Source organism: Pleurodeles waltl, chromosome 6, assembly GCF_031143425.1.
Source record: "Pleurodeles waltl isolate 20211129_DDA chromosome 6, aPleWal1.hap1.20221129, whole genome shotgun sequence".
Taxonomy (NCBI): domain Eukaryota; kingdom Metazoa; phylum Chordata; class Amphibia; order Caudata; family Salamandridae; genus Pleurodeles; species Pleurodeles waltl.
Window position 1 is genome coordinate 739992468 of NC_090445.1, and position 24752 is coordinate 740017219.

General features: G+C 41.3%; 1 protein-coding gene across 1 annotated transcript in view; it reads right to left on the reverse strand.

Moving 5' to 3' along the window:
- The window catches only part of LOC138300223 (pancreatic triacylglycerol lipase-like), a 212048-nt gene that overhangs the window by 68537 nt on the left and 118759 nt on the right, over positions 1–24752 (reverse strand). Inside the window, exon 6 of the mRNA XM_069239267.1 lies at positions 13095–13203. Coding sequence (XP_069095368.1) covers positions 13095–13203 — 109 coding nt within the window. The remainder of the gene's footprint in view (positions 1–13094; positions 13204–24752) is intronic.

Consider the following 24752-nt stretch of genomic DNA (forward strand, 5'->3'; position numbering starts at 1 on the left):
GGGGCAAATGACATCTAACTTGCTGTGCTCCCACTGGGTTCCAATTGTAGGACCGTTCCTGCAAGGTGGAAGCTTTAGATCTGGGTACAACTCAGAACCGATCTGGACAGAGAGCTGGCAGAACTGGAGCAGAGATAAAGCTGGCAGGAATGAAGCAGAGCTGTCGACTGACCCAGCAGGATTGGAGCAGAGCAGCAGCTGGACTGAGGGAGAGCAGGAGCGATCAAACATCAGAAACAAGGCAGAGAATTTGCAGTGCAGTGGTACACTGACCAGAAACTTTTTTTATACAGGTGGAACAGGAACCACCTAACAGGAAAGGGCTGGGATCAGAATGTGACATGCTGGAAAATAAAATCATGTTTGGAGTGGTGGAGTGTGTGTTTGGTGGCCATTTTGGAATGGATTCTCAGTAGAGGAAACTTGGACTGTAGCTTCCTGCTTACAGCTGCACCCATTGCTGATCCATAACCATAACAGATAAAAAGAATGGCACTTTTATCTCACAGCAAAGACCACCTAATGTGCACATAGAGTAATATATAGTCAGATTCCAAAAGTAGGACCGAGAATTATTTTCTTCGATGTGTAGGCAAATTTTACTGAAAAAAATGTTTTATGTGTCCCATTTACTCGATGGACTGTGGGCAGACCTGCACATTGCAATAACAGACCTTATTTCAGCGTATTACAAAAAAAGCTTCTCTTGGATCATTGTACATTAGTTTATTTATAGAGGGCCTTTATAGAAAGGCCGGCACAGTTGCTCTTAAATTTATTACGGAGGGGCGAAATGTGATCATCAAAATCACTATTACCAAAGAGATATACATGAATAGTATATTAGGAATTTGGCACCTTTTGACAGAATGGAAGGACAAAGGCTTATTAATATGGGAAGAATATTGTTTTTTGAAGAAGGATTTTCCCAAATTACCTGTGTAATACATTCTTCCAAAGATTCATAAGAACAGGAATTGCCCTCCGGGTAGACCTATAGGCCCTCATTACGAGCCTGGCGGTCTGTGACCGCCAGGCTCGCGGTTGGCGGGAGCTCCGCCGACAGCCCGGCGGTGCCCCGCAGGGCATTCTGACCGCGGCGCTTTGGCCGCGGTCAGTGCAGGAAAACCCACCGGTTTTCCGCTGCCCGTTGGAATCCTCCAAGCAAGCTGCGCCGCCTTGGGGATTCTGACACCCCCTACCGCCATCCTGTTCCTGGCGGTTCGCCCGCCAGGAACAGGATGGCGGTAGGGGGTGTCGCGGGGCCCCCGTAAGAGGGCCCCGCTTGTATTTCACTGTCTGCATAGCAGACAGTGAAATACGCGACGGGTGCAGTAGCACCCGTCGCACCTTCCCACTCCGCCGGCTCGTTTACGAGCCGGCTTCATCGTGGGAAGGTTGTTTTCCCCTGGGCTGGCGGGCGGCCTTTCGGCGGCCGCCCGCCAGCCCAGGGGAAAACTTGGAATACCCTCCGCGGTCTCTGGACCGCGGAGCGGTATTTCTGCCGCGCAACATTAGCGGGCGGCCTCCGCCGCCCGTCAATGTTGGAATGGGGGCCATAGTGTCTTCCTGCAATAGTGCATTGGAGAATGTATTAAGTATGTTGATTTTTTTCTGAGGGAATTTGTTGTTAATCTACCCTCATATGTTCGCGATACTAAAGACTTTTTGGGTAAATTGTAAGGTATTGGTTGGGAAGATGATTTTGCACTAATAACCTTGGATGTGAATTCCTTGTATACAATCATTGAACATGACAAAGGCATACAAGCTTGTAGACATTTTTTACATACGAGATCATTAAAGTATTTGGCACATACTGATATTATCATCGATATGATCAGATACTGTCTTACCAATAATATCTTTTTGTTTAACGGAACACTATAAAAACAAATCCTCAGGACTGCGATGGGGACCTGCTTCGCTCCTAGTTTTGCCTGTCTTTTATTAGACTGGTGGGAAGAGGAGATTTTTAAGAATGAGGCTAATTATTCAGAAATCAAACAGGCTGGTTTGTGGCTTCGATGTATCGATGATTTGTTCATTATTTGGAAAGGAACTGAAGAGGAAGCTAAAAAGTTAATTGAAAAACTTAATAAGAATGATATAAATATTATATTGACATATAATATGAGCAAATCATCGATTGAATTTCTGGATACTTTGGTTGTGATTAAGGATAAGAGAATCAATACAGAACTTTTCCGTAAAAGTAAGGCTGGCAACAGTCTGTTACATGCTTATAGTAGGCATCCAGATAATTTGAAGTGGAGTATCCCATATGGAAAATTTTTGAGGGCTAAGAGAATCTGTAGCACTGTGGAGGTTTTTGAGAGGGAGCAAAAAGATATGATCTTGAGGTTTAAGCAACGAGGATATCCCAGTTGGGTGATTAAGAAGGCGATTGAAAAAATGAAAGGAGTAAAAAGAATACAGACTCTATTCGATAATACATCCAAAAAAAAGGATGATGATACGGATAATATTAGACTGATTTTGACATATAATGAAGATACCTCTCAGATTAATAAAATTGTTTCCAAAAATTGGAATATTTTGAGAAGTGATCCTATTATTGGGAACTTAATTCAGAAAAGACCTAAGATTACATATAGAAGAGGACGGAGTTTTCGTGATATCTTTAGATCTAATGATATCACTACTATTCCCCAAATCAGAGAACATAATCTACAGGGATTTTTTCCCTGTGGACATTGTAAGGCTTGTCGTAATAGTACTATGCGTAAAGAATATCTTACATGCAAACCAGGAAATATGCAGCAGATTTCTAAATTTTTGACTTGTTGTACTCCATTTACAATTTATTTACTAGAATGCCCTTGTCGTAGGTGGTATGTGGGTAGTACAAAACATAGTGTAAAGAAGCGTGTCCTGGAACATATGCGGGCCATTACATCCAAAGATATACATTACCCTGTAGCTAGACATTTTGAACAACAACATAACTCTGATTGCTCTCTACTGTCATACTTTGCTATTGAACATGTGCCATCATACCATAGAGGTGGCAGTAGAGAACAAATATTACGCAAAAAAGAATCAAGATATATTTTGGACTTGGAAACTAAGATGCCTAAAGGTTTGAATTCTGGTGAGGAATTGATTACTCACCTATATGAGGATTAGAAGATTGGTTGATGTCATGATAAATATGTATATGTGCATATTGCTATATTCGTATATTCTTTATTTTTGCAATTTCAAATCAATATTGGTCTGTTCTTTTTTGTAAATGAGGTTTTAGATATGTACGGTTTTTAAGTTGTATAATTAGTTTATTTCATATTTTTTACAGGAAGTTGGGGGTCGGATGGATGAAAATTGGATCCCATTTACCTTTCCTCTCGTTCACCTATTTTTGAACTTCACATGGTGTTTTGGGTGATGGATACGCAGATAAGGATTTTTTGTATATTTATTTCAGCACATTTTTCAGTCTCTTTGTTTTGTTCAATGCTGGTTGAATAACTAGATAACAACTCTATTCTGTTGTATTTCTTTTAGGTTAATGTTATCTTGGAGGGAGTAGGAATATAATTTTAGACATCGTGTGAATAATTGGTGAATCAGGAAGTGGGGTGGTATATCTGTTTGTATTATTGCATTCAGTATGTATTGGCTTTTATATGATGATAATTTATCTATATTTATATGAAGGCGGTACATACTGAGTTTGGTTCATTTTCATGTATTTTTTCCCCCTTTTCCAGAGTTGAGGGCAACATAAGTAACATCATTTGAAAACAATTTATATATCTCTTTTGAATATTAATTGGATAAAATAATTGAAAGATATTTCTTGACAAATTATATTTATGATCTTATATTGATAAATTATTGAAGAATATCTTTTTAATGTTATATCATTAAGAGATTTTACTATGGTTAATCGTTTATGTCCCCTGTTTTGAGCTCTACTTCCATTATCCAGTCCTATTTTTATGCAACTGAATGGGATATATTTAACTGTTGTTTGATTGGTGCTGAAATTCACGTGATCAAGGCTGTGCTGACAGCCGAAACACGTTGTGATTAAAAGCTTGTGCTTTTCTTTTTTTAAGTCCTGAGTGCGCGTTCTTTATTGTTTCTTGTTTGGATTTAATATATATGTGTGTGTGTGTATATATATATATATATATATATGTGTGTGTATATATATATATATATATATATATATATATATATATATATATATCCCACCACTCAGTGCAATCTCTGAGAACTGTGTACTGTTAGACGTTTGATGTTCATCCTGCACATTATGTAAAATGCTGAAACCGAGTAAGTTTTCCTTTCATATTTGTTGCTGAGGTCTATTTTTGTTACATGTAAATTAATTTACAGAATTTATCGTCTGTAACAAAAGTGTTGATTCAATAAATGCATGAGTTGCATGTTTTGATTATATGTTCCACTATGAACAGAATATTCATGGGAACTACACATGCTTTGGCTTTATCGTTTGTTAGCTGGTTTGCTTCATCCAGGCTTTACTTTGCAGCATCTCACAAACCTGTTTTACTCATCTCGTGTTCAAGGGCTTGGTGGACACTTTCTGTTTTCAAAGTTGCAGGAGGGAAGGCCAATAGGAAGGAATTCCCTTCAATGGAGTGTCCCCTGCATGATGTACAATTATATGTTTCCCTACCCTAAGTGCCTGACTGTGAATATCTGGTATCCTGGTTTTTGACTTTGGGACTTACAGTAATATACCATGTGTGCAAAGGCCTAGGCCTGTCCCCTGACATAAGTGAAGTCCTGGCTGTGTCTTGGAGTGGTGCACCAAGCAGACCCTCATTTGTCTGACAGTGGATGTGTCATTAACAGAAAACCTACTTCATGATTTAAGAATAGTGGTGCTAGAAGGTTGTCAACGGAAACCTCTGAATTCTCCTGTCATCCTCTCTCAGGCAAAACCCTTGATGCAGGTAGCATTTCTAACACGTGTTCCTCGTTATGCCACAAACCCTGTGGCTGTTTCTGTAATCATAAGACTGATCAACATGCTTTCCTTCTAAGTACTATCTCTCCTCTGAGCCTTCTGAAGAAGGATCTTTTATGCAATTTGCAATCTATGGTGTACTGTACCAGCGACAGTATATATTTGAATGTGACTATGGAAAATGAGAATGCTGTTTTAGCAGTTTTGTGTGAAAATAATGGCTTATGTAAAACTCATGGTGTTAAATCTCCCCACCAACCAATGTCTGATGTGTTTGAGCAAGGTCCCTTCATCTTATGGTCCTAACATGCTAATGATGTAGGTTGCCTTCTCACCGGGGAACCAGGAGAGATATGGGTAAATCCCAAGAAAAGCATCCCTCACATTCACCACTACCATTTATGTCCTGGGCAAACATCCGGAACAACAATGCCGGAACCAAAACACTGTTGTTAACGCAAGCAGAACCACGCTTGGCAGGGTAGATTTATTTTTGGGGTGGGGGTTGGTTGTTTTTAAGGCGGGTGGGGGGTTGGGGTATGTTTTAGGGATTAGGAGGGTGGGGATAGCGGGGTAGTTTTTAGGGTCGGTGGGGGGTCTGGGTAGCTTTCTTTAAGGGGGGGGGTGGGGGGTTCAGAAGTTTTATTTTGTGAGTGGGGGGTCGGGGTATTTTTACCCCTAAGGTGGATGTGGGGGTCGGGGTAGTTTTATTTATGGGGTGGGGGTAATTTTGTTTGTAGGGGAGGGGTAGTTTTATTTGTAGGGTGAGAGTCAGTTGTTAGGGTGGGTGGAGGGGACGGGAAGGTTTTAGGGCTCATTATCGGGGTAGTTTTTAGGGGTGGGCGGGGGGGGTCGGGGTAATTATATTTTTAGGGCAGGTTGGGAGTGTTCGGGGTAGTTTTGTTTATTATTACGGGTTGGGTAGTTGTATTTTTAGGGCGGATGGGGGAGATGGAATGCGAAAACCACACATGCTGTTCCACACATGCCAATACTAGGCATGCTTCTACAATGAAAAATAGTTGTAAAGGCATGCGTGGTAAAGGCATTCGTGGAAACAACGCAGTCGTTGTCCCAACGTGTTGTTCAGGCATGCGTGGTTGGCGTATGCATTGTTCCATCATTCATCCTCCTTGGGAAACAACCGGAACAACAACACCGAAACCACGACAATGTTGTTAACGCAAGCAGAACCACGCTTGCGTTAACAACAACTCCTTTTTTCTCTGCCTTAACCACGGCTGTGCTGAACAAAACACATGCGTGGTTAAGACAGAGAAAAAGGGAGTCAGCATCGGGAGAGGACGTAATCAGGTAAGTGGGGCTGGGGGGTAGTTTTGTTTTTAGGGTGGGGTGGGGGGTCGGAGTAATTTTGTATTTAGGGTGGGTGGGGGGGTTGGGTTTTAAGGGGCGGGGGTCAGGGGTAAGGGTAAATATGTATTTAGGGTGCTCAATACTAGCGGATACTGTACGCCTTTGTGATGACTTTGTTTTGAGTTTAAAATATGTATACCTATGCCAGGATATGTCTGCCTACACTCTGATAATAATCAATATCACCTCACGGACGTGGTATGGTGGGCTCTACTTAGCATTACCTCGAATATCTGAATATAATTATGGTATTTTACTTACCCCTCCTGATCACTCCTCGTCTCCCTCCACCTCTAAACTTTTTAAGCTACTGCCCTACTTTACTGAGCATGTTCTCTACCTCTTGTGACAGGTGTTGGGTCTTGTTGCCTGGGTGCACTATGGATGTAAATAGAAAATGTTTACACTAGCCACTTGTGTCTTTCTCCTTACCTCTCAGCCCCAGTTTCGGACCACAGTTTTTTCTCTTTTACTGTTTTCATCCAGCATTCTTAATTCTGGCCCCTAGTGACGCACGTTGCCCTGCAGACTCCACTGCAATATTTAGGGTTTTCTTTTCTTTAACTATATTTTTTTTCCGAACTGGTTTTCTTTTGTTATATTTAATCAGACCTTCTAATATGGACCAGTATGATCTAGTCTCTACTTGGACATTCCTTTTGACACCAATATGGCCCCATTGGTGCCCCCATCCAGTACCGTGCCTTCCCTTTACACCATCCCTCTCTGTCACACATGGCCGCCACAATTTCTCCTCTAGCTTCCCTCACTTGGCTCGTCCCTTTTCTATTTTTATAGCTTTTTAAGCCCTCTGGCTTTCCATCCGGCTTGTAGGTCGGACTCCATTTCCTGCATAGATGTGGTCGACATAGACCAGGTAAGCTACTCCATACTACCCTATGTTATTTTGTGCCCTCTTCCCCTGGCTTTTTATTAATACTCACCTCGTTCACCCTGCCACCCCGTTTTATGCCACTCTCTTTGGTCCGTTTTTGTGGACCATTTAGTCAGCAGGTTTAGATTTGTTGTGCTCTTAACATCTAGTCTCCTTTTCACTGCCTCGTTGCACGCTGCACTGGGCCTACTGCTACAGGTCTCAGGCGCTTTCCGGCAGTACTCACCCTGGTCCTTTTTTTTAGTCTGTCCTTTCTCTCTCAGCCAGGAGTACATTATTTGCCAATGTGCTTTCATTTATGTGGCAGTACTATCCGCCCCTTTTTGACTACACATGATTTCTCCTGACCTGTTCTGACACCAGCCTTTTTTTTTTCTTTCTTTCTTTTTTTCTTTTTACTCTCTTCGCCATAGGAACGTGACTTACCACAGTCTTGGTCAGCAGGTTTTACCATTCACCCTGTTCATTTTACTATGAATTACCTTACTTACTTCCCTACTTACTGTGTCGTCTCATAGGTGAGTTCCCGACGCATGGTTTAGTCTCTTTTACATTCAGCTTACCTCTTATTATGTGGGGCTTTTGACTTACATTTTTGTCAATTCCCTTCTTTTAACGGAAGTTTAATTTCTTCCAAGCATGTCTACATAAGGAGGTTCTACCATCCTACTGCTACCCCTCATACGCCTTCATTTTGTTTTTCTTTTAATACGTGGTCTCCCACTAATTGGTCTAATCATGTTTGGGCTTTCTGAGCACATAATTCCCAATTCACCGGTGATGGTGTTATGGTTTACTCACTTTGTGACAGATATCAGGACACTGCTATGTGGTGGGCACACTCTATGAGGTGGCTCTTGCTAACTTACACAGGTTAATCTGGTTAGATTGCCTTATTTCAAAGCCACTTTCTGCAGATTTGCACGGGCATGTCAACACCCGTCCTTCACTTGATTATGGATGCATGCCTTATTAAGTAAATTCACACATGCAACCATTTTGCTATCATTCTCTTTTTTAAATTATTGGACTGGACATCTCTATGTATATTTTGCAGCCTTGAAAATGTCACCTGTTGTGAAGAAACACGTGTTGTCTGTGTATATGGAACTATGCTCAACTGACTACTTCGCTGTATTTGTTGATCAATGCTCAAACGATCTCTTTTGATGCCCTTGGCTACTAATTAAAGTAATCCACTACAACCAACTCAACTGGAGGACATCTTTATTATGAACATTGTTTTAAGTGCTGCGGTTTCTGTGCTAAATTTCATGTTTAGTGTTTCTTTGAAGCACTACCGTATGCTCTTGAGTAGTGGAGCATCTTACCGCATAGCACCATAACCCACCCCATGTTTGCACGATTTACGACATGAGCTACTATTGACTATACTTGCTCAACATGTGGGAAGTGCACCCCTTTCTACCACCACTACCCAACCCCTTTCATGTATTTAGGGTGGTTGGGGGTGGGTTTTATGCGGCAGGGTGGGGGCTCAGGTAATTTTGTTTTTAGGGGCGGGGTCGGGGTAATTTTGTTTTTAGGGGCAGATGGGGGTGTTGGGTTTTTAGGGATAGGGGTGGGAGTCAGGGTAATTTTGCTTTTAGGGGCAGGGTAGTTTTATTTTTGGGAGTGGGGTTGTTTGTTTTTAGTGCGGGTGGGTGGTTGGGGTAGGTTTTAAGGCTCAAGGTGGTTGGGGGTTTGGGGTAGTTTTTAGGGGTGGGTGGGGGCTTCAGGGTAGTTTTATTTTTAAGTCGGGTGGGGGGTCTGGGTAGTTTTATTTTTGGGGTTGGGGTCATTTTGATTGTAGGGGCAAGGTAGTTTTTATTTTTGGGTGGGGGGTCAGTTTTTAGGGCGGGTGGGGGGGTCCGGGTAGGTGTTAGTGCTCAGGGTGGGTGGGGGGTATAAGGGTAGTTTTTAGGGGTGGGTTGGGAGTTCAGGGTAGTTATATTTTTAGGGCAGGTTGGTGTGGTCGGGGTAATTTTATTTTTAGAGCAGGTTGGGGGGTCGGGTAGTTTTATTTTTAAGGGCAGGTTGGGTGTTCAAGGTAGTTGTCTTTTTAGGGTAGTTTGGGGGGATGGCATGCAAAAACCACACATGCCGTTCGACACATGCCTTTACTAGGCATGCTTTTACAATGAAAAATCGTTGTAAAGGCATGCGTGGTAAAGGCATTTGTGGAAACAACACGGTTGTTGTTCCGACCGCATTCTTCAGGCACGCGTGGTTTACGCATGCATTGTTCCATCATGCATCCATGTCCTGACGCAGAGACTGGGATATGCTATGTCATTGCTGCTCTGCTGAAACAAGGAATTCTAGTGCTGTGAGTGGGTATACCACTCCTATTATGCTCATTCAAAAAACTGGTGAAGAAACATTGTTTTCTATGGGATTTACGTGCTATTAATGCTGTTTTATTGCCAAGCTGTCCTGTCACACTTAAACCAGCTATCATTCTGCATGTTTACAAGCAACTACTGCATAGTACACTGTTGTAGACTTTTTTCTCTTTCTGGATATATCATGAAAGTCAATACCTTTTCGCCTTCACATTTTTGCGTGATCTAGATTACCCCAATGATATAGGGAATCCCCTTCTATTGTCTCACTGGCCCTCAAGAAGGATGTGAAGACCCTTGTCTTTCTGAAAGGATCTACACTGGCTCAACATGTTGATGGCTTGTGAGTTGCTTCTAGCTTAGTGGACCAATGTAAGTTGATCCCTTGAATCTACTCACTGAGTTAGCTAAGAAGGGGCACAACGCTTCTAAAATAAATTACACTTTTGGTTACCTCCTGTTTGATTTGTAGGTCTCAAAATCTCTGCAGGAGAGCAAAACCTATCTTTGAACAAAATTAAGGCTATCCATAATCTACACAGCCCCATTGCCCTCTCCAATGTATGCTCTCTTTTTAGGATGATGTGCTATTGCTGACCTTCGGTTTAGGTTTATGCCAGTGTTGCCAAACCATTGTAAGATTTTGCACGAAAACTTTGGCTTGGTTCACGGAAGCATGAACAGGCTTTCATGTCTCCTCAAGAAGCATTATCTTCTGAGCACGCATTAGATTTACCCAATTACTCTAACCTTTCACATTGCCTTGCCATGGAAGTGATGACTTCACTTCAGGTGTTCTGGAACAAGATAATGGTGTCAAGATGAACCTGATTGCTTATTATACTTTTTCCTTGACACTGTTGCAGTGGTGATTCCTCCATGTCTGCGCTTTGTGGCTGAGGTGGCCCATCAAGTTGAAGCTTTAAGGAACACTGTGTTAGGGTTCCAGCTATCTGTAGCTGTATGTTACACCATAGCAGCTAAGCCCCAGCACCTTTATGTGCCCAGACTGTCAAAATATAAAATATTATGACTTCCTGTACCTCATATTACATTTGTACACAACCTTGTGCTAAACCCTGCATCTCTTTTACCCACTGGTCTCGATGGTCAACCTCTTGAATGTATCCATATCATAGTCCATCAAATCAAGCCTCACATCAATCTCACAGATGCACCTTTGTTTGTATATTATACAGATGGTGTATGACTCAGTAATAACAAAAGTACTATAGTTGCAGGCTACACTATATCCACCACATATAATTTTATCAAAAACCATTGTTCACCAAATATTCAGACTGCTCAAGTTTCTGAACTGATTGCTATTACAGGACTAAAAGGACACCAATGACATGTCGCAGGACAAGCAAGGAAGGCTGATTGCCCCCAAAGTGTTACTTTCAAATCTTGACTGACCGTATCAGAGTGATGCCATTGTAAGAAGAGATGATATGATCTGTGCTCTCACTGGCTTTTACCCGTCCCCCTCCACTGCCCAACAGTATTGTCATTCCTTTTCCATTTGACAAGCCTAAACCATTATGACTGCTCACCCACCTGCAGCAGGGCCTTTTATCCACCGTCACATTCACTTCATTTAAATGCTCTAAAGTTTCTTCTCTAGTTTAGTGTGTGTTCTCTGGATAGACTGAAGTCTACCTATGAGCCTGACCTGGTGCTATCACTGCAGCTAAGAAACTGTTAAAGGATTTAATTCCCAGATTTTACATTCCCCTGTGGATAGCGAGTGATGAGGGTGCTCCTGTCCAATGAGGATGCTCCATGCCTCCTCAGCAGACTGCTGCCACCTTAGTAACTCACTGCGTCGCTCATCCAGCACTTGGAAATTATATTTAGACTGTGTAGGAAGTTTTTTGATAGGAATAAAATGTTCCATCATTGACAAGTTGCGTGTGACATTGATCAGGGCTGTGTAGACATTTGATGGCAGTACTAATACAAATGCATAGAGATCATACTCCAAGATTGATGTGGAGTGGGAAGAGGTTCCATTACGCTGGCTTCAGGCACAAGAGCCTTTGCTTTACCGCATACTAAACATCTTTGATTGTATTTCTTGATTGATGTTTTGAGATCGAGCTACAAAATAGCTCGACTAATTAACTCTGGCACCTTTCTTTGTCTTTTTGCAAGGAAGTAACATGTATTTCACCCTTATGTAATAATCTGTTCTGGAGAGACCTTTTAAGTGGTTCCTGTTGTTTCCATTGTTGTTTCTCAACTTCTTGATGAGTTCTCTTAACAAGCTATACACAGTTAATTTGCAAGGATGCGATGAACACTTTCAGTTACTTTAGAATCTTCCTAGTCATCAACCTGCGGGGAGAGATAGTCAGCCTTCCCATCTCTATCTCCAGGTCTGTGACTTATAACTTAATTAAATAGGGAAAAGAATGAAGTCTATCCAGCATGATAGCAGATACATTTCATGGTCTTCAGATGGAGATTATTTTTATGGTCAGACTGCCCAGCGCTATGGTTTAAAAATTATAAGCGACCAGATGCAATTCATCCCTCTCTGGATCTCATTGGGATAAAGCAGCTCCAATTGCAAACAAGGAAGCATCTGTTTCAACTTCAAGAGGAAGAAGTTCATTTGGGTGCATAAAATTAGTGCAGATTTAAAGGTGTCCTTAAGTTGTTGAAAGGCTTGTTCCTGTTCCTCACCCAACAGAATTGTATTCCCTTCATTGTCAATTGAACAATGGATTGACCAGTCACGGAGCTGGCTGTTCTCACTTTTGTAGGATCCATGCTTTTTCCGGCAATCTTAAAATCTATGCTGGGAACCCCAAAAGGCATATTTTAGCTTTGGCATAGCGTGCTTTCTTATACAGGTGTCTGCATAAATTAAGATGATAAGGCATAGGTGATTCCTTTTAACACCCAACAGATGTGGACTGAACTTGAAAGACAGTAATTCTCTCTAGGCAAAAAAAGGACAAACTTAACGACTGTGACTGGTACCAACTGCTAAATTACTCCACAAAAATAAGTAGTGTTTGGAGACATGTATGATACTGTAGCATGCATAAACAACTACGATGCATCAATTGTCACATCCTACAAATATCTATTTATCACATTATAGAATATTTTTGATAAGTCCTTGTGATTTTAATACAACAAGGAATAAGCCCTTCTGATTTTCTGCTGGAACACTGGCTTGAGACTTTAAGCCCGGAATTAAAGTGAGGCTAAAAAAGTCTTAGTAGCAGTCCTTGTAATTAGTTTGCTGCAGTCGCTTCTCAATGTTAACATTCATTGATTATTTTCAATAAGTTATCAAAAAGGTGCCTCGATATGCATCAGCACATTATGGAGGCAGCTTTTATATACGTTACTGAAAAGAGAGACATAAATGGTAAGGCAATCATGTGAGCATGCATCAAAACAATGAGTAAAATTGTACATCCTCAAACAACGAGGATGAAAAACATCAAGAGACAACATCCCTAAAGTTTTTAAGGTGTGGGGTCCCACCACGTACCTGTGATTCTTGCAATGCGCTTTATTCTCTTTCCTGTCTCACCAGCGGCATGAGCCCCCATACTGTGCCCAATGATGTGCACGAGGGAAGGAGAATAGCCGTAGTTCTTCTGTAGCGGTGAAAACGATTATTTTTGAACACATTAACAGGAGAACGCACAGAGTAGTCAGCTCACTACGTAACTAAATTAGAGGCTTGCAACAATGTTTTACATCTTCATTTTTCACTATCGCACAATTGGGAATTATTCGTGGAATTGTATGCTATGGAATTGTATAGCAGCTGGAAAGGTATGCAAGTGTTATCATGAATGCATGGAACTATACGCCATGAGACTAATGTGACATCTGCTGTTTTAAGTGATGGCACTATTAAATTAAATATAACTTTTTCCTTGGTAGAAACCATTTGGGTCAGGCAAAAGCTTAAACAGAATACGTGTATAGTATTAAATATGCCTCACTAACATAGGTCCTTAACTTCAAATATGCTCAGCAGGTTTTATATGCCTCAAACACCATTAAATGATTAATTACAATGGAACACTCGAGTTTTTCAATCCTACAGAGAACTGTGAACAAAGGCTAATGAATACGTTTCACAGCCATGCAGAGTAAAATATTTTACATAGCAAGTCTGTAGTGCCCGTTTGATTTGATAATTGAACAAACTCACTGGATTATGAGTTCTAAAAAAGAAATATATAAACGGTAGGTCTAGCGAAGAGCACACACTGTATTGCAGGACGTTTTATTACCTAAAGGCGATCATTCCAGTAATAGGCATGACAATTTAAATATCCCATTATCTGTTCGGAGTTATTAAGTAGATATGGATAATTTGCATCACTCAAGCACCAAATATAGATTCATTCATTCATACGGTTTCCATCTGGTCACGCACCTGTCCATCCAGCCCTCTGTTAGTCTGTATGTCCCATTTGTGTTTGCATTGTCATGTCTGTATATGAATCTGTGTATCACAGTGACCATACTTGTTGCATGTATGTTCTCGTGTGAGCATGGTGCCCTATATTTCGACTGGGTTGTATGCAATGGTGCAATGCATGGTTGTTTGCGTCTGTGTTTAGGTGTCTGCCCTCTGGTTTGAGTTCACCATACTGTTATCATTGTCTCCTTGCATTGTCGTCCTGAAATGTTCCCTGCATTTGTTTATTAATGTTCATGTTATAGTGTTTTTTTTTAATAAAGTACTAATAAAAACTCTGTGCTACTCTCAGGGTGCTTGTACAAATCTCTACTCTAAGGCAAGCCTCTGGTCCACAGTGTGACACTTTTCCTCCCTGACAAATCATAATCTGTAACTTGTCTCTGACTGATGTGCTCTGTTCTATTCAACTTAGATTTATAGAACTATAGATGGGTAACATTGAATCACGGGGATGTTTTTCACTGACTTGTTCTGAGTGACATTATATACACAACAAGAGCAAAGCTCGAGTTGTCTGTGATGTCACACAGGACCCCAAGGTGAAAAACATACATTTAATTCACTTTTTTACTCATCTATATTTCTCTGATATTTATAGCTCCCAAAACTGTCTTCTCCTGATTTCAACGGCTATGCAGGGGCAGAGGAGTAATGGGTGAGCCATATATAAAATGGCTTTTATCAAGTATCCCTGTCCAAAAGTAAGAAACACTTACCTGCCATCCTTGACCAACCACCACCACCTTCCCTGTGTTCCTACCCTCTACTGCAGCTGTGCTTCCTGTTCTCACTCTGTTTTCATTGAAAGCAGACAAGCTGCATGGAGAGGCTCTCAGAGAACCCTGTCAGCCTGGTCAGGAAGGCCTTTATGATGCAACAACAGTAGGTAACGAGTTTTGTTATCAACTGTTGCTACATCATAGCAGTGAGTTATGAAAACTGAAAAAACAATAGTGGTTCTCTATGAGAACCATACATAACAAAGATTTTAATTTTAGGACCTCAGTGTTGGAAATCCCCTTCAATGTTTAAACACCCCTTTATAAATCTGTTTTTCCTGTGCTGACTTGAATCACCTTGCAACACCAAGTCTATTAATCCATTTGCCCCACCTCCTCCTTCTAAAGGCAAACAACACAAAAAAGAGAGGTTTTCACCACAAACTACTACTCCGGGATGCAGACAACAATATAGCAGAGATTGAATACCACCTGGGGTTATCCAAGAATGCTAGAAAAACCATGAAGCATAAGTCCCTTATTTTAATTAATTTATTTATTAATCATTAAATCATCTGGTCACCAAATCAGGCAAAGGGCATCCCTATACATCAACATAACTGCAAATCGAATGAATAAACTTAAAAAGGCATACAAAAATCCCACATATTGTTATAACTCCTATATTCCTGCCCTAACCCACCCCCTCCCCTAAGCTTCCAATAAGGTTCCATCATTTTCCAATAGTAGATACAGGATTTAGCCAGGTTCGCACTGTTCCATGCTGTTAATTTGCTCAGTTATATGTGAGTACCCAGATCGATCACAATTCCCCGTTCTGAGCTGTGGCATTATTCCTATCTGCCCTCCCTTGATTGAGATGTGTTGAGATGCGTACCATTGTATTCAAGCAGGGTTTTTGTCATTTCCAACCATGCCCTTAGTATTTCCTGTGCTTTTTTCTCTTTTCTGGTCCTTCGCAGATGTACCTCCTAGGCTCCCGCCCATTCTATCATATCTGCTTCCCAAGAAGCCCTCTTTGGGGCCCTGGGGCTCAGCCAATGAATTGCAATGCATCGTTTTGCAATGACTAGACCCAACACCATAAACCTCCTACTAAACATTTTGGCTGGGCTCTTTTGGAGAAGTCCCAGCAAACACTGTTCAATCTCAAATGGGACTACCCAACACATTGCTGCTCTAAGCTGCACCAGGATCTCCCCCCCAAAAACTTATTTTTGGGCAACTGCATGCTAGGTGGAGGAAATCCGCTTCACCTCTACCATATTTAGAACAATTATGGTCACGTGCGGGATATATGACATGAATACGTTCGGTACATCATATGTATAAAATTATATTGGACCATCTTAAATCGGGCACAGACAGCCACTTCTCTAACACCTTTGTGTGTCCAGGTCCATTCCCCTGAGGTCAATGCATGATCCATGTGTGAATGCCAACGAGTCTCCACTGCCAGTGGTGGCAGCACTCTGTCGAAACATAGCACCCGGTACAGATGAGTGATTAGTCAGTGCCCTCCCGTTATCTCCCACAGGGTTACCAAAGTGTGAGTGGATGTGGGAGTGTCAGGGAATGTAGGCCATAACTGCCGAGCTATCACTGCAATCCTTGCAAATTGCAAAAATTGGCGTTCCCCCACATTAAACAAGTCTTTCGGTTGTTGGAACGTAATAAATCTGTCATTCGAGACAGAGATCAGATATGATACAACCACCCTCCTGCCACCTAGACTCCGACATTACCTGTGTCATTTGGATAAAGGGCAATATAATCCAGATGTCAAGATCTGGAGCGTATGGCGCCCTCTTAAAGACTCTCCTGACTACCCTCTCCCACACTCCACCCATGAACCAGATCAGAAGGGGGGTTGTTGGGGGTATGTGCATTCCCATCATCAGGAGTTCTCCCATTTGGTAGGTCCCATGTGTTCCCTCTAACAAGTTTCTTTCCCAATTGGGCTCCCCATCTAGCCATTGTACTGCGTGTTGCAGGCCCATGACTGCATTTTTTCGAGTACCATGCGGTTGCAAATTTTACCTAGGCTGGAGCACGCCACAGTTCACCTGTTCCCCACTAAGCAAAATTATGATGATTTACATTTCTCTCTCCCTTGCTTTTCTTTTTTATGATAAGAAAAATGAATTTCTCTATTCATGATAATTCCAAAATCTCATGAAAAATTCAAAAGAAATTAAAAGAAAATACGAAAACTAAATAGAAATGGTAATTTGAGAAATGGGAAATATGCTTATTAAAATATTGAAAAGTGAATCAGATAATGTAGTCTAAGGGTGTAAGGGAGATTTATTTTTAGCATTTCGGTCGATCTAGCCCCAGCCTACCTGCTATAGTTGAAGTACTCAGCAGGCATGGTGGGGAATTTTCACTGAAAATGGTTCTGCAGCCACAGTATGAGCAATTTAGGTAAAATGCTGGTTGGCCACCATGCTAAAGGCTCATATATACAAGTGCAGCATGATGACCTAACTGGCAGTATTAGCATTTGAAAAATGGTGAGTCACTGTCCCGGAAGTGCTGGGAGTTCATCTCTCATCACTTATGGGATGGCACTAGGGTTGGACTGGCCTACAGGGCAATCTCGTAGTGCCAAAAGGGCTGGGGTAACAGGTCAGTGTGTTGGCCATTTGTGGGGCTGCATCAAGGTCTGGTGGGCAAGTTGTTACTGTCAGTTCCCTGATATTGAAACAAACATTGCCCACAGTAAGCCAGCATGCATGGAGTGTCCCAGTTTGCAAAGAAATCCCATACTGCGTGTCTTTAAGTGTTCAAAACTGCCACGATTTGAGAATGTGGACATTTTCTGTCCTTTGTGATTCACTAAAGCTCAGTGCATAACTTGAGGCTGTGGTTGCCGTTTGGGGGCTACCGGCACTCATTTATGGGGCCCGGCACTTATTTGTCTGCATCTACACAGAGCAAGAGAAGGAAAAATGCACAAAAAAGAAAAACAGACGGAGAAAAAGATGGAAAAAACAAGAGCGATGTAGAGGAGGGAGAGTCTCCCTCCTCAGAAAGACTGACGAAGAGAAAGAAAAAACAAGTAAGAGGGCTTCACACCTAACTTTGTCATATAGACAGTTTTTAATCTAATCCTGTGCAATCCCTTCTTCGGTAATATTCATCTTCTGACAGCCACCCAGTGGTTACGATACAGGCATCTGTGAAATGCACTTAATAACAGCACAGCTAAAGAGGAGGAAACCTAAGAGACATCTCCACTGGAACGATGCGAAACACACAGGGGTCATTGGCACATCTTAAGGACAGGTGGGAATGAGATCTAGGGAATGTCGAAGATAAGGACTGGCAGGAGGCGCTGGGGTTTCCAGCCAAAGTAGCCATTAAAACCAGCTTCCGGTTAATTCAATTAAAATTGCTCCACAGGACACATTATACCAGAACACTGCTACACAAAATTGGAAGGGTCAGGGACACAAGCTGTCTTCAGAAGTGTGGACAAGATGGTACATTTATTCATACATGGTGGCACTGTCCGGGTATATGCCTTTTCTGGAACAATGTGCAAGCTTCACTGGAGGGGGCATTGGAAACACTGATAGATTTAACACCTTAGATGGCCCTACTGGGAATCTGAGAACACTCGGACCTGACGAGATATCAGAAGCTCCTGGTAAATAGGTTTCATGGTAGCAAAAAGAGATATCACCCAGAGTTGGGGAAGCGAGGCACCCATTACCTAGGATATGAGAAGAAGGGATGATTCGATGTAAAACAATAGAACGAGAAGTCTTTCTTTCTTTATGAACTTTATTCAGAAATTTCACATATCCATAAAAGTTTACAAAACACAAAACGTACATAAATAACAATCAAAGAATGAAATCATTAAAATGGAATAGACCTATGCACACGAACAGTGAATTTTAAAAAGGACCCACAGTAATAAACACTTCCTCATTATTGAGTAACAATAAAAATCTAAGAGCAGGTCGGCATTGAGTAACGTCGTAAGAGTATTTCTTAAGAAGTGGAATTAAAAAACGCTTTCTACAATTATCATAAAATTTACAAAAAAACATAAAATAAAACAAAAACTGACCATGTACATCGTTACAAGAACAAGGATTAGAGTTGAGATCATGTGCAAATCCCACTGAAAAACACAGCATATATTGTAATATACCAGACCTGAAGCAAAAGAGTAAGGAACACTCCCAACATGTGCAAACCAACTTAATATAAGCCTTTGAACAGTTCATTTCACCTAAAGAAAGATAGTGGTCCACACTGGACTTCCCTCCCTCAGCCCTAAGGCTCCTTAAATCCTCATAATCATAAAGTGCTTCGCTACAACTTTCTTATTTACTACCATACCTGAGAACAGGTCAGAGAACAGGTTCTGCTTCACAGTTTTGTTAAGCTCTATTTTTACATCGCCGAGCCAAAGAATAGACAAACTCTTATCAGAAGACAAAAAGTCAGATATTATCTCTTTGGTCAGAACAGCCTCCGAATGTTGCCAAACAGCAAGCCATAGCATTATTGGCTGCATCCTTATTAGATCTCCAATAGAGGGGAGTCCTAATTCACTGTGGCAGATGAAATGGGAGGCAGAAATAGGAACTGCTAAGAGCCTTCTACAAAATCTATTCTCTTCATGCTATAAAGCTGTGCAATTAGCGATTCCCCACACCTCTGCCCCATGCATGGCAATAGGGACACACTGAGAACTACATATTTTTAACAGTGTTGTCACAGAGCCCTCAACCTTGTGCTGAGTGATACTACATATTGCAATGTCCTGGAATCCCAAAGAGGACAGTGTTGATTGTACTCTTACAGTACTGTGGGGTTTATCCCGGTAATTGGCCATTTCAAATGTCAAAACTGTTCTGTTTGTTGCCATACCACTAATACTAAATTATTCAAACCTAAGCAGATTTCACATTATATACAACAGCTGACCAAGTGTAATTCAACTAATGTTATGTATGCAATTTGGTGTCCAACAAACTCCTCTACATAGGACAAACAGCCCAACAAGTTCAAATTCAGATTATCCAACACAAGAGCAGAATACATTGTCAGTCTGAAAATGCTCCAATGCTAGCCCATTTCCTTTCACATCAACACAGTAAAAGTGACTTGGTCTGGCAGGTAAATGAACAGATTCAGCTACCCACTTGAGGAGGTAACATGCTTTCCCTTCTCAATAAAAGAGAATGTCTTGAGATTTCTAGAAGTGATTCTGTAAACAATGGCTTGAATTCCATGGATGAGTTGAATACTATGCTGTCTAATTAAATACATTTAGGTTTCATTTTAGCTTAGACTGTAGGCCCATTATGCCTAAATTGCTAAATTGCTTTTAAGGAACTTTTTCATTTTGCCAAACAAACCACTCCCTTCCTGCTCCTTTTCGTAATGGTTTCTTCACCATCACAGTGATTTGAATGCTTTTCATCACACAATGGTGTTCATGGTGCCATTTTTGAATCATTCTCCTATATTGATTGCCCCTGTACAAAAAGTCCTCTTTTTTGTTAATGGTCCAACAATCTTGCCACCTCACATTATATATACTCCAGGGAGCGTTTATGTTCCCGTCTCTCCCTTCAGATTGTCTGCTGGTATTGTGTAATGGGAGATCCCCCACTCACTCAGTTGGCTCTCTAGTATTTTTGATTCTCTGACGTCATACGTTCCCCCACAATTGTATATTTTCAACGCTTTACTTGGGCAGTTCGGTTTTATGCACCCAATGCAGCCCCAGTATTGGTTCACCTGTATGGGGGAAGGCTTTCCTCCACCCTTCCTCGAGCATTTTTTAGATCGAGCACAAGTGTTTTGACCTGTTGTAATCTCTCTGTGGGTTTGTAGCCATGCCGACAGCACGCCCATCACTATCACTCGTTCATGGGTTTGTACCTTCTTGGGGCGGTTTTGTTACCGCCTTGGATACTGACCCTGTTACACGGATAATTACACTCTTTCCAATCGACATTTGACTGGGAGCGAACTTCTTTTTCCTTTTGTGTCTCTCTTTCGCGCTTATGCTCAAGGCAGCCGTGGTGCTTTGAATCGGCTTGCTCATGTCAACTGTTTTACTTTTCATTTTCAATTTATGTGGCAAGAAAAGTCCAGTTAGGAATTTACAACACTAATAGCTTTAACTCGAGCAAACTCGAGACCCATTGCATTGTAAATGCTTGTTTAAATTGCTGCTCTGCCGAGGCCTTTACTTTGGAGCGGATGTCTTGAGCACCACTTATTATTTGTCATTTAGCTGCTATGTATCGCTACACCTTGTGGCTTTTTCAGTTTCACAAAACCTCATTATGAGGTATGTGCTTGTTTTTTCTGCCTTCCTTAATCCTATACATTAATTGGAAATTAAATTGACTACATCCCTTGCTGATTCTATTAAATCTTTATAGGGTCCCTTTGAGTCCATTGAAGTTACACGTGAGCCTCGATCTTTATTCCCTCCACCTTTACAGACTGATCACTGGTGGTATAACTATAGATACTCATGAGGATTATTGTTTATATTTCAGGTGCCTTTATAGTGATACTAAATTACTGTGGACATGACCTTGAAGTATGTAACTCTTTTATGCCCTACAGAGTTAACTATGTGGCCTAATTCCATTTTATCTACCTTTCTTTTGTTTATCCTGAAATGGTTATGCTCGTTTCTCATTCCTTTTATGTCCTGATGATGACCCTTTATTGATACTAGGGTTCAAATGCCATCGACACTCCGGTTGAAGGAGCTGCTCATTGATTGACCATTTTTGGTATTGAAATGTATTTGATTGGACTTTAAATTTTAATTCCAGAAATTGTAACCCTTGGTTGGGTCTCTCCCACCAATTATTTTGTTGTTATTTGCGATCATCTTTGATCTATGCGCCATTTTCTGCATTCATGTTTTGATAACTGTGTTCACATTTCACTGAGCATTTATATTGTTTTTATTGTGATAAGTACATCAATTGGCTATAAATAATTTCAATAATTTATTTCCTTGTGTGGTCTCCATTGTGGTCATTGTTTTCTACTGCTGACATTTTTTCTTGGGCATTATTTAATACACTTATTAGGTATTGTTTATGTCAAAAATATGTTGTTAACTGATACCTAATGATTTCTAACTGGCACCTGCATGAGACCCGTCCCATTAAATAAAAACAGACATAATGCCGAATCGTTGTAGGTCACAGTGTATAATTTTAAGGACTGAGGCTGAGCACACTAGTCCCCATTTTTTATGTTCTTTGACATGTTTGACCATGGGTATTATGTTGGACATGGGTGCTGGGTGAGCAGTGGTGCACTGCATAATAATGGAGTACCCTTGCAGAATGTGATGAGGGGCCCCTGAAACACCGGTACCTTCACACATAGTCACAGGCTTTAGGCTGAATAAGAGCTCCTGAAGAGTAGGATTCTCCTTTCATCACAAGGGCTGGATGGGTCTCATAAGGGTGGCCCACTATATCCTTTCCCAACTCAGATTAAGACTATAACAAATAAACGTAACAGAATGTCTAAAAGATCTTCAAAATTACCAGGTATATTCTCTCAACTTTTGTGACATTGTCAGGTTGTACCAGTCGCCACATCTCCTAGAGGAAGTGTGCTTTCATTGGGCTGGTTGCTATTACTTACTTGAGTCACTGAATCACAGGCAACAGGCATGGAAAATGGGGTTTGGTGAGGAATCTGATTGGTGGTGGTGTCACTATATTCCTGTCACTCCTCGACATCACATGTATGGTCTACATCCTGATAATTTATGACCCAATTTTTGAACCTGGATACATTATGAGCGATGGCCCTACATCCATGTCTCTCAGTGACCATGGTACCTTGGAGAGCTGCAACAGTCAATGGATCACTTTCAAACGGAGTCCCAATCTTCCCTATGGATACTGGTCCTTAACCAACACCGTCTCTAACTTGGAGAGAAATGGATTTCGGTCTGCTCATTTGGCCTCCATTATAGTTATTCACGTGAAAATGCCCTTTCAATACCTTCGTTTTGGTGTACGCGCATTTGTAGGGTTTTATTGAGTGCTCTCGTGAATGGTTCCATTACTCATTGGCCTGAGGCCAGTGGGAATCAATCCTGTGGTAAATTATTTGCAACTTCTTTAGATGTGTGTGAATATTTGTGCCTTGGATTGGGAGTGTGGGGTCCTTAACAGTTTTCATTACAGCTGGAATATCATAACAGCTATTAACTTTTCTAGTTTCAGCGAACACACAGGAAGGCCATCACTGACACGGTTTGGCACAATTTTAGAGGCAGGGTGTTTGGTGCACGCATTTATATTAAATAGCAGTTGTCATCCTTCTGGAAGGAGGCTGAGCCAGCATTGATATTTGTCATTGGCGTTTCGCAAGTCATTTAAGTAGTTGTTGAGGAGGGTTGAACACCCCTTCCTGTGGCCAGGCACAGTCTGCAATTGTTGACATATGTTTTATGTAGTCAACCATATCGAGTAACTAAACGTTTTTCTTGAAGTCTCACTTTCGTTTTTGCTATACTTTGATGGCCTCAGTGTACCAGCATGTCACCTAGTCCCATAACGAATGAAGGATTACAGTCTTGTACCCTCAGATAAATATGCTTTCATTAGTTTCACCCAGTGTTGATGGACTCTACATAGAATCAGCATTGTGTGTTTATCTTTATTCTTTAACCTCTTAGCCGCTGGGCCTTTTCCCCTCCAGTGCTGAGCCCTTTTTTGGCTATTTGGGGTAGTTCGCGCTTAGGCCTTCATAACTTTTTGTCCACATAAGCTATCCACGCCAAATTTGCGTCCTTTTTTTCCAACATCCTAGGGATTCTAATGGTACCCAGAGTTTGTGGTTTCCCCTGGAGGAGACCAAGAAATTAGCCAAAATACAGTGAAAATTTCGTTTTTTCCAAAACAATGGGAAAAAAGGGCTGCCGAAGAAGGCTTGTGTTTTTTTCCCTGAAAATGCCATCAACAAAGGGTTTCTGATGCTGAAATCACCATCTTCCCACCTTTCAGGAACGGGCAGACTTGAATCAGAAAACCACATTTTTCAACACAAATTTGGCATTTTACTGGGACATACCCCACTTTTACTATTTTTGGTGCTTTCAGCCTCCTTCCAGTTAGTGACAGGAATGGGTGTGAAACCAATGCTGGATCTCTGAAAGCTAAACATCTTTAAAAGCTAGACAAAATTCTGAATTCAGCAAGGGGTCATTTGTGTAGATCCTACAAGGTTTTCCTACAGAAAATAACAGCTGAAATTAAAAAAATATTGAAATTAAGCTGAAAACAACAGCCATTTTTCTTCATGTCTTACTCTGTAACTTTTTCCTGCAATGTCAGATTTTTAAAAGCAATATACCGTTATGTCTGCTGGACTCTTTTGGTTGCGGGGATATAAAGGGCTTGTAGGTTCATCAAGAACCCTAGGTACCCAGAGCCAATAAATGAGCTGCACCCTGCAGTTGGTTTTCATTCTATACTGGGTATACAGCAATTCATTTGCTGAAATATGAAGAGTGAAAAAGAGGTATCAAGAAAACCTTTGCATTTCCAAAATGGGCTCAAGATAAGGTTTTGAGGAGCAGTGGTTATTTGCACATCTCTGAATTCCGGGCTGCCCATACTAGCATGTGAGTTGCAGGGCATTTCTCAAATAGACGTCTTTTTTACACACTCTCTTATATTTGGAAGGAAAAAATGTAGAGAAAGATAAGGGGCAATAACACTTGTTTTGCTATTCTATGTTCCCCCAAGTCTCCTGATAAAAATGATACCTCACTTGTGAGGGTAGGCCTAGCGCCCGCGACAGGAAATGCCCCAAAACACAACGTGGACACATCCCATTTTTTTGACAGAAAACAGAGCTGTTTTTTGCAAAGTGCCTACCTGTAGATTTTGGCCTCTAGCTCAGCCGGCACATAGGGAAACCTACCAAACCTGTGCAT